The 12,310-nt window shown below is 37.6% G+C and overlaps 1 protein-coding gene and 1 long non-coding RNA gene across 6 annotated transcripts in view; one reads left to right on the plus strand and one right to left on the minus strand.

The window, feature by feature from the left end:
- The window catches only part of KDM4C (lysine demethylase 4C), a 246,689-nt gene extending 243,329 nt beyond the window's left edge, over positions 1–3,360 (plus strand). For all 5 annotated transcript variants that reach the window (XM_074533711.1, XM_074533713.1, XM_074533712.1 and 2 more), the window contains one exon: positions 652–3,360. In XM_074533711.1, coding sequence (XP_074389812.1) covers positions 652–828 — 177 coding nt within the window. In that variant the 3' untranslated portion in view covers positions 829–3,360. The remainder of the gene's footprint in view (positions 1–651) is intronic.
- Positions 3,361–4,544: 1,184 nt separating this feature from the next.
- On the minus strand, positions 4,545–11,765 carry LOC141727206 (uncharacterized). Its single transcript, XR_012578252.1, has 3 exons — positions 11,195–11,765; positions 9,473–9,560; positions 4,545–8,858 (listed from the first exon to the last, which is right to left on the minus strand). It is a non-coding gene; the product is annotated as an uncharacterized LOC141727206 (long non-coding RNA).
- Positions 11,766–12,310: the final 545 nt, after the last annotated feature.

Genomic DNA, 12,310 nt, shown 5'->3' on the forward strand with positions numbered 1-12,310 from the left:
GTCCTCAAGCCATGCCCAACAGCTCCTTCCCCTCCTCATGCTGAACACAGTGTAAGTTAAAGATGGCCTATGATCCTGTTTCTGTCTATTGAAGTAAAAGACACCAGTTTCTTCTAAATGATGTTTTACTTAATCTTGGGAGTTCTTCCATTACTCCAGCAGTGTAAGTTGGTCCAAAATATTTTGCCTCTGATTCTACCCAAATGGCTTGTTGTTTGTTGTTCCACTGCTTTGTTAGTGGGGATTCCCAGCTGGTGTAAATTTGGTGACGGGTGACCAAACCGTGACCCTGATTCTTTGCAAATTAGGCAGTGCCCAGGCTTCTTTTCAGGCATCCATGACATAGTACCTTGCATTTAAAACTTTCCTGAATAATACAAGGTGGTGAATATTACATGATACTGCTAGGATCAAACCTGCCCAACAGTTGCATCACTTCCATGTCACTGTTTTCTTTCATGAAAATTTCATGATAATTCACCTAGAATTATCATGACTGTGTGATCCCTGGATAAAATTGAGACTAACAACAGATGTTACTTATGTGTTTCCAATGAACACTACAGACACAGAGAATTTAATGCAGAATAGGACATGCAAAATATGGAAAGATAAAAATTGTATGTATGTGTAATTAATGTCTGGTTTTAGTCTACAGCTTCTGACATGAGATTTGAAGACACATTTTATGGAGCAGATATTATCTTGGGAGAGAAGAAAAGGCAGAGAGTATTGAGTTCTCGCTTTAAGAATGAATATGTGGATGATCCAGGATACCGCACCTTCTTAAAAAGCTCATTCCAGAAAAAATGCCAGAAAGGACTTTAAAGGAAGCAAGAGAAGAGAAAGGGTTCTTAATTAAAAAGCATGCAGCGTTATTTCCTGTTGGGTTTTTTAATTGAACACTCCGTTTTACAGTGAACTAATCCATACACCAGCCTTGTAATCTGAAGTACTTGAGTTCTGATTTCATCAGTTAGTGTATTTAAGAATTTGGAATATTTTGCATTATAAAACCAGTGGAAGACCAGGAGAGATTACTAAATGATATGCTGAGGAGAAGTTTCAGTCCTGCTCTCATTGAAATAAGTGGTAAAATTCCCTTTGAATTCTTTGATTCACAATTCTGAGAAGGAGACATTTTAGTAAATATAGGTAATGTCAGTGGCCTACTTTTTCCTGCACATAGGAAAGGATGTTAGGTTCCAGAATAGCAGTTTTTGTAAAACATTTTTAAAACAAAACCAGATTTGTACAATACTGAGACAAAAAAGCTGTACTTCCTTTGTACAGCGCTTTTACATTTTTATGTCACTGCTGTTTTCATAGGATTTGATGTGGACTCAGCTATTGACTTAGGTATTTTTGGCTTTTAAGGGAGGTATCTTCAGCACAGGAAGGGTATTTTGTATATTTAAAGAGACAGATTTTGGCAGTTATTTTTAAACATATTTTTCATAAGTCTATTAAAAATTGCTACTTGTAAAATATAAATTTCTTTCACTGTGTGTATGAAAATTAGAGTTTAAATATATATGCTTAACAGCCTAGTTTTGAATGAATATACTATGGCTTTTATTTTGAAATAATGTTCTAGCAATGTAATAATGTTTTGAAATAAATAAATGCTTTACTACAATTGCAACATTTTCCTGTTGATGTGATTTTGAACCCTATTTTTTCACACCTGTAGGAATCAAGAATATATGCTGTATTTTTCTGGACATAACAGAATATACACACAGACACTCACATAGCTTAATGTTAAAATGCAGAGTTGATAAGTACTGTACTTTTATTTCTTGTCTTTCTGTCTTTGGTATCTTGACCTTTCTGGATGTTTCACAGAAAACAGAAAGTCTGAATTTGTCTGAACACTTGGGTATGTGAACCTAGAAGGGAGCGTTATCAAAATGACATCATCTGTTTCTTGTAAATTGGACAGTCATCAGGATTTCTGACTGTCTGCCACAGGAAAAAGAGCCCTCCAAAATCCAATTTAAATCTGAGCGCTGCTGTTTCTAGGGCTCTGTTTGCAAAAAAACCCTGAATATATGGACCCAGAGATTTTTTCTGTACAAAAACCCAGTCCTTTATATGCTGAGGCATACAGATTTTTGTTTCACTGAAGCCTTTCCATTATTATTCTTATTTTTTCAAGTGGGCAGTGAAATCTTTTCAATTGCTATGTGACACCTCAAGTGACAATGTAAGTTTTCTGTGTTACATTAACTATCTTTTCTTGTACCATGAAATCACTCAGAATCCCTTTAGTCTAAGAAATTGCTTAGCTGTGACAATTGGAATGTATATCTAATTGATAGCACTTTCTCTAAAGGCACTGGGTTGTGGTGGATGCTGTCTGGCATATTTCACAGAATTAGGGCTCTTTTTGTTACTGCAAAGAAAAGATAAAAACTAATGTCAGATTTGCAAAATGTAAGATTGCTGCTGCCTTCTGCATTACGTGCAGCTAATAATCATGCTGTATGGGGTTTGTGTGACTGGGTTTTTGTAGTGGGGTCTACAGGGGTGGCTTCGGGAAGCTTCTGGCAGAGTCAAGGCCAGCTGGCTCCAAGACAGACCCATGCTGGAGCAGGCTGTGCCTGAAAAACTGTACCCTGTGGAAGAGTGACACACATGACAGCAGTTTCTGGAGAACTGTTGCCCGTGAGCTCACCCTGGAGAAGGTCATAAATAGCTGCCTCCTGTGGGAGAGAACCCATGTTGGAACAGACTCCTCTCCCTGAGCAGTGGTAGGAGCCATGTGTGATGAACTGACCATAAGCCCCCTTCAGCGTCATCCTGTATCTCTGCAGGGAAGGACGAAGAGCCCAGAAAGAGGGAGATGGAGGAGGAAGGTGTTTCTAGGATTTGATTTTACTTCTCATTATCCTGCTCTGATTTTGTTAGTAATAAATTCAGTTAATACCCCCAGTTTGTCTTGTTTTGCCTGAGATGGTGTTTGGTTTGTGATCTCTCTCTGTCCTTAACTCATTAACTTTTTGTTGTGTTCTCTTTTCCCTGTCCAGCTATGGAGCTGAGTGGCAGAGTGGCTTTGGTGAGTGCCTGGCACTCAGCCAGGGTCAACCCATTTGACCAATGCTTAGTTTCAAAATTCTGTGTTCTGTGGGAAGAAAGCTTTCATAATATTTCATGAAGGTTCAAAACAACTATGGCATTATTAAAAGGTTCAATTTTGTAATTGGATAGATGATGCTATGTGGTACGAGAGATGCTAGATATCAAATGCATATTCTTTGCCTGGATCTGATATGACCTGTTGTAAAACCATGAATAAATGCCTCATTTCTGTAGAGTGGATTTTTCTCTTCAAGAGCCTTGAAATTTGCTGACTAAAGGACTGCAATTTTTTTTTATAGAACATTCAGGCAAAAAGTTGGCTTGTTTCCCCTTCTACCTTTCATCAAGATCTTTGGAAGTTCTCAATGCCACTGAAATAATTTCTGACTTTTGTAAGGTACTAGAAAATACCTCTGAGTAAATGAAAAGTGTAATTGTCATCATTGCAGTTTTGTACCTCCTGTTTCAGGACTCATCGTCTTTGCAAACTGGATGGGCTAAACAACTGGCCTGAAAAGACAGTTCCTGTTCCCTTACAATTCCTGAAAAGCCACATTTTTCTGTTCCACTGCAGATAGTGTTATGGACCTTTCAGGTGTATGATAGAGAGAATATGTTGGTGTGGAATGCTCTGGGAAACCAGGAGCTTGCCACAAACTGAATCAGGTAGACAGACACCAAAACAGAATTGCTTGTTATCCACATAACCCATTCTCAATAGCAAATTTCTCCAGTAAAACATCTGTGTGTTATTTTTCTCCTTTTTAGAGAGATACATCTTTTCTTGTGAAAAAGCATGCCAGCATTTGTGACCATTTGAATTACAGTGTCTGTGTGAGGAAGCATGCAATAGGGTAGGAAGAGTGAAGCCCTCTTAAAGACTGGCTAACTGAATGGTATTCCTAGGAGTGGAAAAAAAGACCCAAAAAAATCCCAACAAACTGCCCCCCCTCCCCCAAGAATTGAATATTAATAGCAAGAGAGCACAGCATGCTCCAGGATTGGATGGGCCATGTTCTTTCTATTGCCTTATACATACACGAACAAAGTAGCTGTTCTCTATAGTTGTAAGTCCTAAAGGTCATGGATGAGAACACAAAGTAATGGTTTGGTCAGGATACATCAAAATTATTTTTATTCACCCTCATCTGAAAAATATCAAGGAAGAATCTGAAGTACTTCAATTTATGCTGGCATGTGAAGTAGAATGCTTTAATGCTATGACTCTGATTTCTACAGCTATAAGTAAGGTCTGATAAAATCAAATTACTAAAATAAGATAAAAATAAGATTACTTCTTTTGAATCCTATTTGCTATTGTATTACTGTAGCAAAGCAATTTTGTTGATGCTTAATAGGAGTTCTGCAATATATTGTGTTGTGCCACGGTGGTTAAAAATTTTCAATTAAAGAAAGTAATAGAAAAATTCCTGCAAAATATTTTTGCTTTGAAACTTGTTTATACTTTCCAACTTTGATGCGAGTTAACAGCAATGTTTTGTAACAGAGAACTTAATATGATATCCTGATATTTATAAGTAAAATAGAGCCAGGTAGAAGCTGTCTCTTCTTATGCAGTTCCACTCTTTCTGATTTTGTGAAATGTTTTCCAATATAGAAGACATTATAGGGAAAAATAACTGATAAGCTACATTCTTCTTGAATGATCAATAATAAAAAAAATTGTTACTTGTCCTAAATAACAAATATTTGTATTTGCTATCTGTGCTTCTCAATTGTGCGTCTGTTTAGTGGCACAATCACAGCTATTAACTTTGATAGCAGATGAAGACAAAATTGTAATTTCACTTACTGGTATGAAATGCTGAGTTTTCTTCCGTCTATAAATTTTGTAGTGTTTTTTCTGTTTCTTGTTAGCCAACTGAAGTATTTAATGCCAGTGTTCAACAGCATTTAAGTAGGAGAGAAGGCTTATATAGGGTGAGAAAAAGGAATCTTTCCTGCACATATGCACAAAAGGCATATCTTTCAAAAATTGCAGAACTATCTGATAGATTTATCACACACCTTCACATTTCAAAAGCCATCTCTGGGGCTTCTAGTCTTGAATTCCAAATGCCTTAGATAGCATTTTTCTCTGACACATCTAGCAAAAAGAAAATGATGATGTTATGGTAGGGCATAAAAGTTTTACTGGAGTTCATCTCAGCTGTTGTATATACAGTCTACTGGGTTATAACTTCACTGTTACTACCAGACTGGATTGTCCTACAGCCATCCTGCTGTTATTCTTAACACTTAAATATTTCCTCTAAACTTAGATTTGTAGGCAGAGCTGGTAGCTGCTAAAACTTTTGTAAGAGCCCATTTGGAGTTACTAAAAACTTTGGCAATTTAGATATCCTACAGCTGAAATTTTTATGTGTGGGTTCGTGTCTGAAAAAGTCAGGAAAGTTTACCTCAAGCAGTTTCGTCTTTTGGAATGATTCTGAGGAGGAGGATTAAGGATAAAAAAAATCATCCTTCTTTCTGTCCTAAAGTTTCCCAGGCCTTTATTTGGCAACATCCTTTGTTCCTTTATACAGTGAAAGATAGTTCCTTTAGACAGGGACGTGCTGGTGGATGACTAGAAGAGTGATTCCCATTGGACTTTAGAGGTCGGTTTGTGAAGCATTTCTGTAGATGTGCTGTCATTTGACTGAGCCATCATAAACTGGTCTGTGACTGGGACTCTGAGGCAGTGTCTTGGAAGAACCTGTACCACTTCAGGGCTCCTTCCACCACAGTGCCCTTCTGCAGTGAGGGACTGGGCTCTGCATGCATCACCACCACAGCTCAGCACAGACCTTGCAGTCTGGGAGAGCCTTTTGTCATTTTTTTTCACCCTAGTTACTTCCGTGGAAGACAGAGGCAAGCTCTTGTTTGTTCTCAATGCCTTGCTAAAGTTGCTGCTGTATCAAAAAAAAGGATAGGGGGAAAAAAACCAAAAAAAGCCACAAAATCAAGCAAGAAAAAGAAAGAACTCCAATTTGCTTCAATGCAAAAGTGTTAAAAAGTTGGAGGCAAATATGGAGAATTCATAGAGCTGTAAGGACAAGAAATAGAGGGACCAGATTCTTAAAAAGAGATTTGTTCAGTCTCTGCAGAATTCAGGATGCCTGAGGGTCAAATTTCTTGTGGTATAAGCAAATGGCTGTGAAATGTACCAGCAAATTACTGAATTATTGCCTTTAGGAACATCATTAGGAACATTCCTGAAGCCAATTACTGCATGAACTCAAGGAGCAGTTATCTCTGTTCTCCTAAGGATCTGGTCCTTCTGTACAGATGGAAAATCGTTATATGGAATGAGATTTTAAATTTTTTTCCCAGATTGGTTACTAGAAAAAAACAGGTTTTGTGTTTGAGTGCTTTTAAATTACTATGCTCGAGTTAAGGATGCAAAATATGAAGTATACGTCTAAAGCCAAAATTTTCCCAGAAGATACATAATTCTTTAAACTTCCTCATATGTTCCTTACAGATCCAGTCACTAGATGAACTGTAGGAAAGAATCATCATAAGACTCTTTGGAATGCACAGGAGTTAAAAGCAAGGAAGAATAGACACGAGGCACTGCATTCCCAAAGGCAATTTTTTGGCACAGTACTAACATTTGATGCCAATGTCATGGTACATTACTGAGGATAAAAGGCTCAAGGAACAATGTAACAGAACAAAATTATCTTTGAGAAGCTTCCATATCAAAAGTAGCCCATTGTAATCCACCTTTTCCTTTCTGTGTGGGCATATGAACTGTACATAAATAATAAAAAAAAAAGCTGCTGACCAAGCTGCTAACCTCAGTTCAGTCCAGGTGTGGCAACCAAGGGTGACTTGCATGACTCTGCTATTTTTCTTTGGGTTCTATTAGGAGAATAAAAGCAGGAACAGGTGAGTTCCTTATTTATTATCTTTTAGCTGTAAAGAGAAAGGAGCCGTTAACAGTTTCCTTTTCCTATTGGCATATTGAAATAGCATTAAGACAGACTTCTGTGCTGAATATCTCTTTTTGTTATTTCAAGTGTTCTGTCCTCTCGAAAGAAGGGATGGAGCCATTCATTTCTGTGCTTATCTAGTTTTGTATCTCCCACTTCAACACCCTCCACCAAAAAAAGCAGTCAAAAATGAGCTAAAATTCTTCCAGCTCCAAACACACTAACAGAAAAAAAGGACAACTTCCTATAGTTCCCTGACAGCCGTGTGGAGCCAAGATGCAAAGAACAGAGATCTCAGGAATGGGAAGGACTTCTGTGTCTCCAGCATGTCTCCATGCTCCCTCTGTGGACTTTTATCTATCTAATGCCTTAAGACTTTGCTTGAGATGCATGGAATATGTTCTGCTTCACTTGTTCATGTATATGCCAGTATGGTCTGTAGATGGGGATCAGTGCTCTCTCAGATAACAAAATGGGTACTGACTACTGCATTTTAAATGCTACTGAATAAATGCATAGCTACAGGAAACTGTGGTGCTGCTAAACCCAGAAATCATTAGGTTTTCAATGGTGTCACCCTTGTCATCCACCGAAACAAAGCAACATAGAATAGCATATTGTAACAAGAGCTCACAACTTTGATGCCATCTTCCTGTTTGATTTTGGGCAGGTCTCCAGAGATCATGTCTTTGCTGAGAGAAGATAGTGAATGTGAGACCATGTAAGCTGGTTCAGTAAGAGCATTTGAAAAATAAGTGTAAGGTATGTTGTGAAATAACAAAGAGCTACATGAATGAAATCTTCAGTAGCTGCTTTTGGCCAAGGGAAAGTCAAGCAGAGGCTACATGAGATAGGTGCTGTAACTGGAGGTATATCTGTGCAAAAAGAACTTTGATCTGCAGGATACCCCTGAGACAGTGGTGTAAGTATCGCTGTGTGCTTAGAGAACAAGCAGGACCAAGACACAACCATGCATGCAGAATTTTTTCCCCCATATTTTGAAACACTAAAGGAGGATTTAAAACAACTGTTGAGCTTTCCAAGATCTTTGTTGCCAAAGAAGGTGGATGTCTGATTGTCTGATGCGTAATAATACTATTGTGCTACAGCACTCTAAGGTTTTGGAATAATCAAAGAAGATTGCGCCTCAGGAAAATTCACCTGCTATTTTACTGGCCTTCCACTGCTGGGGATGACCAGTGCTGTAGGGGGGTGCATGAAACTCCCACCCTACATAAATGTGGTCTGAGTGCATTACTCTCAAATTCCAGCACTTTGCTCTGTGACACTCCCCCAAAAATATTTAACTATAGGCACTCATTAAAAAAAAAATCTTATTGTAGATGTTTTCTTGTGAAGTGCCATCAAATAAACTGCTGAGATAGTATTGAAAAAATTTCATGTCAATTAGTAATTTTTTAAAATGATAGGAGAAACCAATTGAGAAACCCCAGGAGGGTAATCACTTGCCATCTGAATTATTAATTTCATGATGTGTTTTAAGAGAAAGGACACGATAGCCACTAAAGGAGGCCCTGGAGGAACGCAATACTGGTACATCAACACAACTGATTTCTCAGTGATTTAAAGAAAATTATCTTAGTGACAAGTTTAAAAGTTTCCAGTTGAAAAGGAGATGCTACTTCTGGGCCAGTGGAGGGTCCTACATAGCTATGGTTGGTGGGCAAGGAGTAACCAAAAGCATTGGTGCAGCTTGCCAACTTTTCTTGCCATTTTGGCCATTTTTACCAGATGCACTGGGATATATCACAGGTCTGCTCACCAGTTTCACAACTTCTCTGGCTTGTCTTCTCCCCTTCCTTGCCAGTCTCATGCCTTAGGGATAAAGGACAAAATGATAGTTCAAGTCAGGGACATGCAGACTTGACATGCAGACATGCATCTCTACTCTTTTCATGGTGTCGTAGTGAAAGAGCAGCTCTGACTCCATAACAAATACTATTGCAGCAATTTGTTTGACATGTCAGACAGTGCTTTAAATGAGGAAGGTCAAAAGTTTTCATAGAGAATAATACTAGATTTTTCAAATGGAGAATGGGGGCCGAAATTACTTGTTAAAAGCTATGTAGCACTAAGGTGAGAGCTGCCTGAGTGAAAGCTGCAAGTTTTTTGCCCAATAAAAATTATAGCAATGCAGCAATTATAGCTTAGTTCTGCTATGAGAACAGTCTCTGGCATCCCCTTACTGTTGTCAGGCCATGTAATCCATTTTCTCTAGTGAATTACGTGGTATTCCCTATGGCAAGAATACTGTTTTGCATTTTTCTCCATTTATTTTAATCTGGATTTTGTGGTTTATGCTTTGCATATAGCCCTTAGACAATATAATTGCCTTGTGGAATCTCTCCCTTCCTGTTTAGTGCTCCCTTCCCCAGCAGTTTTTGACACGCAAAGGGCAGGGTAGAATTGATGACTCAAAATATTCTTACCTTTTATACAGCTCTGTACATACTCCTGTAGTGTCTGTGGCAGACTCCTCTTTAGTTTCAGTCACGTGCTTGATTTTCTCCTGCTTTGCTGCATAGTGAGTTAAAATTTTAAGTGTGAATTACATGCTGTACTCTCAATATTTTGGAATTTGTTAGGGTTCAGTTTTGGGGTTCAGACCAGAGCGAAAATATCTCAAGAATCCTTGGTAAATCAGTACACCACATGAATACCCTTCTTGTTCTACTTTTAATCTTTCTGTGGTGTATACTGCAAGAATGTCAATCCATAATTGCATTAGAACTAATTACTTGGTGATTTTTATGTAAAAAAAATCATTTTTGTAAAAATTTTGTGAACAACATGTATGATTAAAAGGTGGATTTTTTTCAACATTGATTTTTACAGATTGGAATGAAAATATACCCAGAAAAAGCAAGTTTTTCCTTGTTATTTTCTATCACAGTATTTCATGAACTGAATTTTACCAAATTTATTCCCATATCTCTATAGAAGGACTTAATTCTAAAGCAAAATTTTCATAAGAAAAGAGTGATAGAATAAAACCCAGTTCTGTATCTGGACAGTTGGAGCAGCAGCCTCTGAATGTAAAATATACCTCTATGTGTATATTTTCAGATAAAACTCAGAACTTCAGAAACTCATCAGCAGTATAATCTTTTGAACTGAAAGTCTTTTAGCAGCTTCCCCAGAGAGTTAATGGAAGCTGTGATAGTATTCCATTTGATAGTGATTTTGTCATTAGCAGTCCTTTTAGATAAGGGATTATGCTTAGCAACAAATGGTCACTTTTGCAGAAATAGAACATTAATTTAGCTCCAGTTTCTAATTTTTAATTTGTCTTTACATGAAAAATGCAGTAAATTACTCTTAGACGTGAGATTCAACATCTGAGTTGAATTTTTAATTAGATGTGTTCTGCGGTGTAACACGCATCCTTCAGTTGTAACCTGTATGCTTCCACTTTACACATCAAGGCAACTGTCTGAGTACTTCGTTTCAGGTGGATTGTTTATGTTTGGAGGTTTTATTTGATTGTGTTTTTCGTTTGTTTGTTTATAGGAAAAGAGCTGGCTGTTGCAGAAATTAAGAAAACTATTTGCAAATAAAATAGGACAGATTCCTGCAAATAGGGTATCTCCTTTTGCTCTCAAGCTTTGAAAGCATTGAAATAAGAAAGCAGGAGGAGATCTTATAGAACAGCCGAGGTTCTACTTGAGCATACATTACTGAAGAAATAAAATAATGCATAGATCATAGAAGGGAACCAAAGTATTTGGAATAAATGTTCATTGGATTTTAACTAGAATTTATGGATTCATTAAAGAGTCTCTGCAGCAAAATTAATCCTGATTATCTGCTTTTGAAGCAAAGTAAAACAAGGGAATACATATGTTTCTTAGCCCTATCTCTTGTAATCATGTTTTTGTAGCATAGAATTGGGCATTTCAACCGCATAAATGGAAGTAATTTTTTATTGAATGACTGAAAATGCACATTCTAGAAAAGAAAGTATAAGGCAAAGTAATTCTTAATTGTTTTCTCCTTTTAGATTAGCTGGCAGATGCAATCATCAATTCTTTAGTCGTGTGGGTTAGTAAAAAAATTTTGAGAAAATTAGAGTAATCTCAATTAAGCCCTACAGACCCAAGGAATGTACTTAAACTACCTATATATGTATATATAAAAACTCCAAACCTCACCTTCAAAAAGTTGTCTTGTGACAGACAGATCAATGCACATCTAATTTTGAATGAAAGCCCATTCCTGCCTTCATTTTTCCAGGCCATATGGAAACGCATGATTTAGATAATTTGTTGAATTTCAGTTGAATGCTGAAAATACCTTCAGTTAAAATGGAATGAAAACATCCCAGTGAAGCTCTAAAGAAAGTTAAATCTCCTCCCTTGGTGAAGAGTTTAAGGCTTAAATTGTAGTGGCTGGTACTGGTGATGAATTGGAAGCTGTCTTTCTCGCCGTGGCCTGTCATCACTCTGTTCTCTGCTCCTCTCGTGATTTGATTGTTGGTTGACTGGTGGCACGAACAATATATCTTCCTAATCTCATTGGGATTTAGTAAGACTGGATGTATTCTTCAATGAAGTACAAGGAACACAGTCTTATATGAAAGCTTTCTGTCATTTTAAAAAAGAAGTCTCTGAAAACTTAATTTTAAGCAGACTTTTAGCTTAAATAGTCATTGAGGCAGTAAATGCTTCTTCCCCACCAGACTTGCAGGGACAGCTTCAGTTTTGCATTCAGGAGGAAGCTACCAGACCCTGCTCAATAGTTAAGTCTCCAGTTAAGGGATTTTTTTAATAGCTTCCTTGGTTTGTAAGCATTTTGGCATCAAATCAGACTTTTCTCATTACACAAGATGTGGCTCTCTACATTTGGATACAAAGTTACTACAAAGATACGGGGGGCGGGGTGAGGGGTAACACAGGGAGCTGCATTCACCAAAGGAGAATTTTTCTTCCAAACTTAGTTAGCGTGAAGAAGTACTTGTTCCCTGGGTGAATAGAAATCCTGAGCTGTTAATCACAAATAGTGTGATTGGAATACTACTTTCCAAGGGAGAATCCTGCCTAAGGAAGCCTGGCTGGATGTTAATAGCTGTGGCTTGGCTTTGCTGGCAGTTCCTGTGCTAATTAAAGTAACAACATGAAGATTTATAAAATGCACAATAAAGTCCTAAACACAGATGCCAATGGGGATGGAGATGATTTTAGTTGAAATCACACAGGTTACCAAGACAAGCTGGTAATAAATGACCCTGCAGAGATGCAATTTTAGTCCCTTGCTTTTCCTGCCGCTTG

This window comes from Zonotrichia albicollis, chromosome Z (genome assembly GCF_047830755.1).
Source record: "Zonotrichia albicollis isolate bZonAlb1 chromosome Z, bZonAlb1.hap1, whole genome shotgun sequence".
In the NCBI taxonomy this organism is placed as follows: Eukaryota; Metazoa; Chordata; class Aves; order Passeriformes; family Passerellidae; genus Zonotrichia; species Zonotrichia albicollis.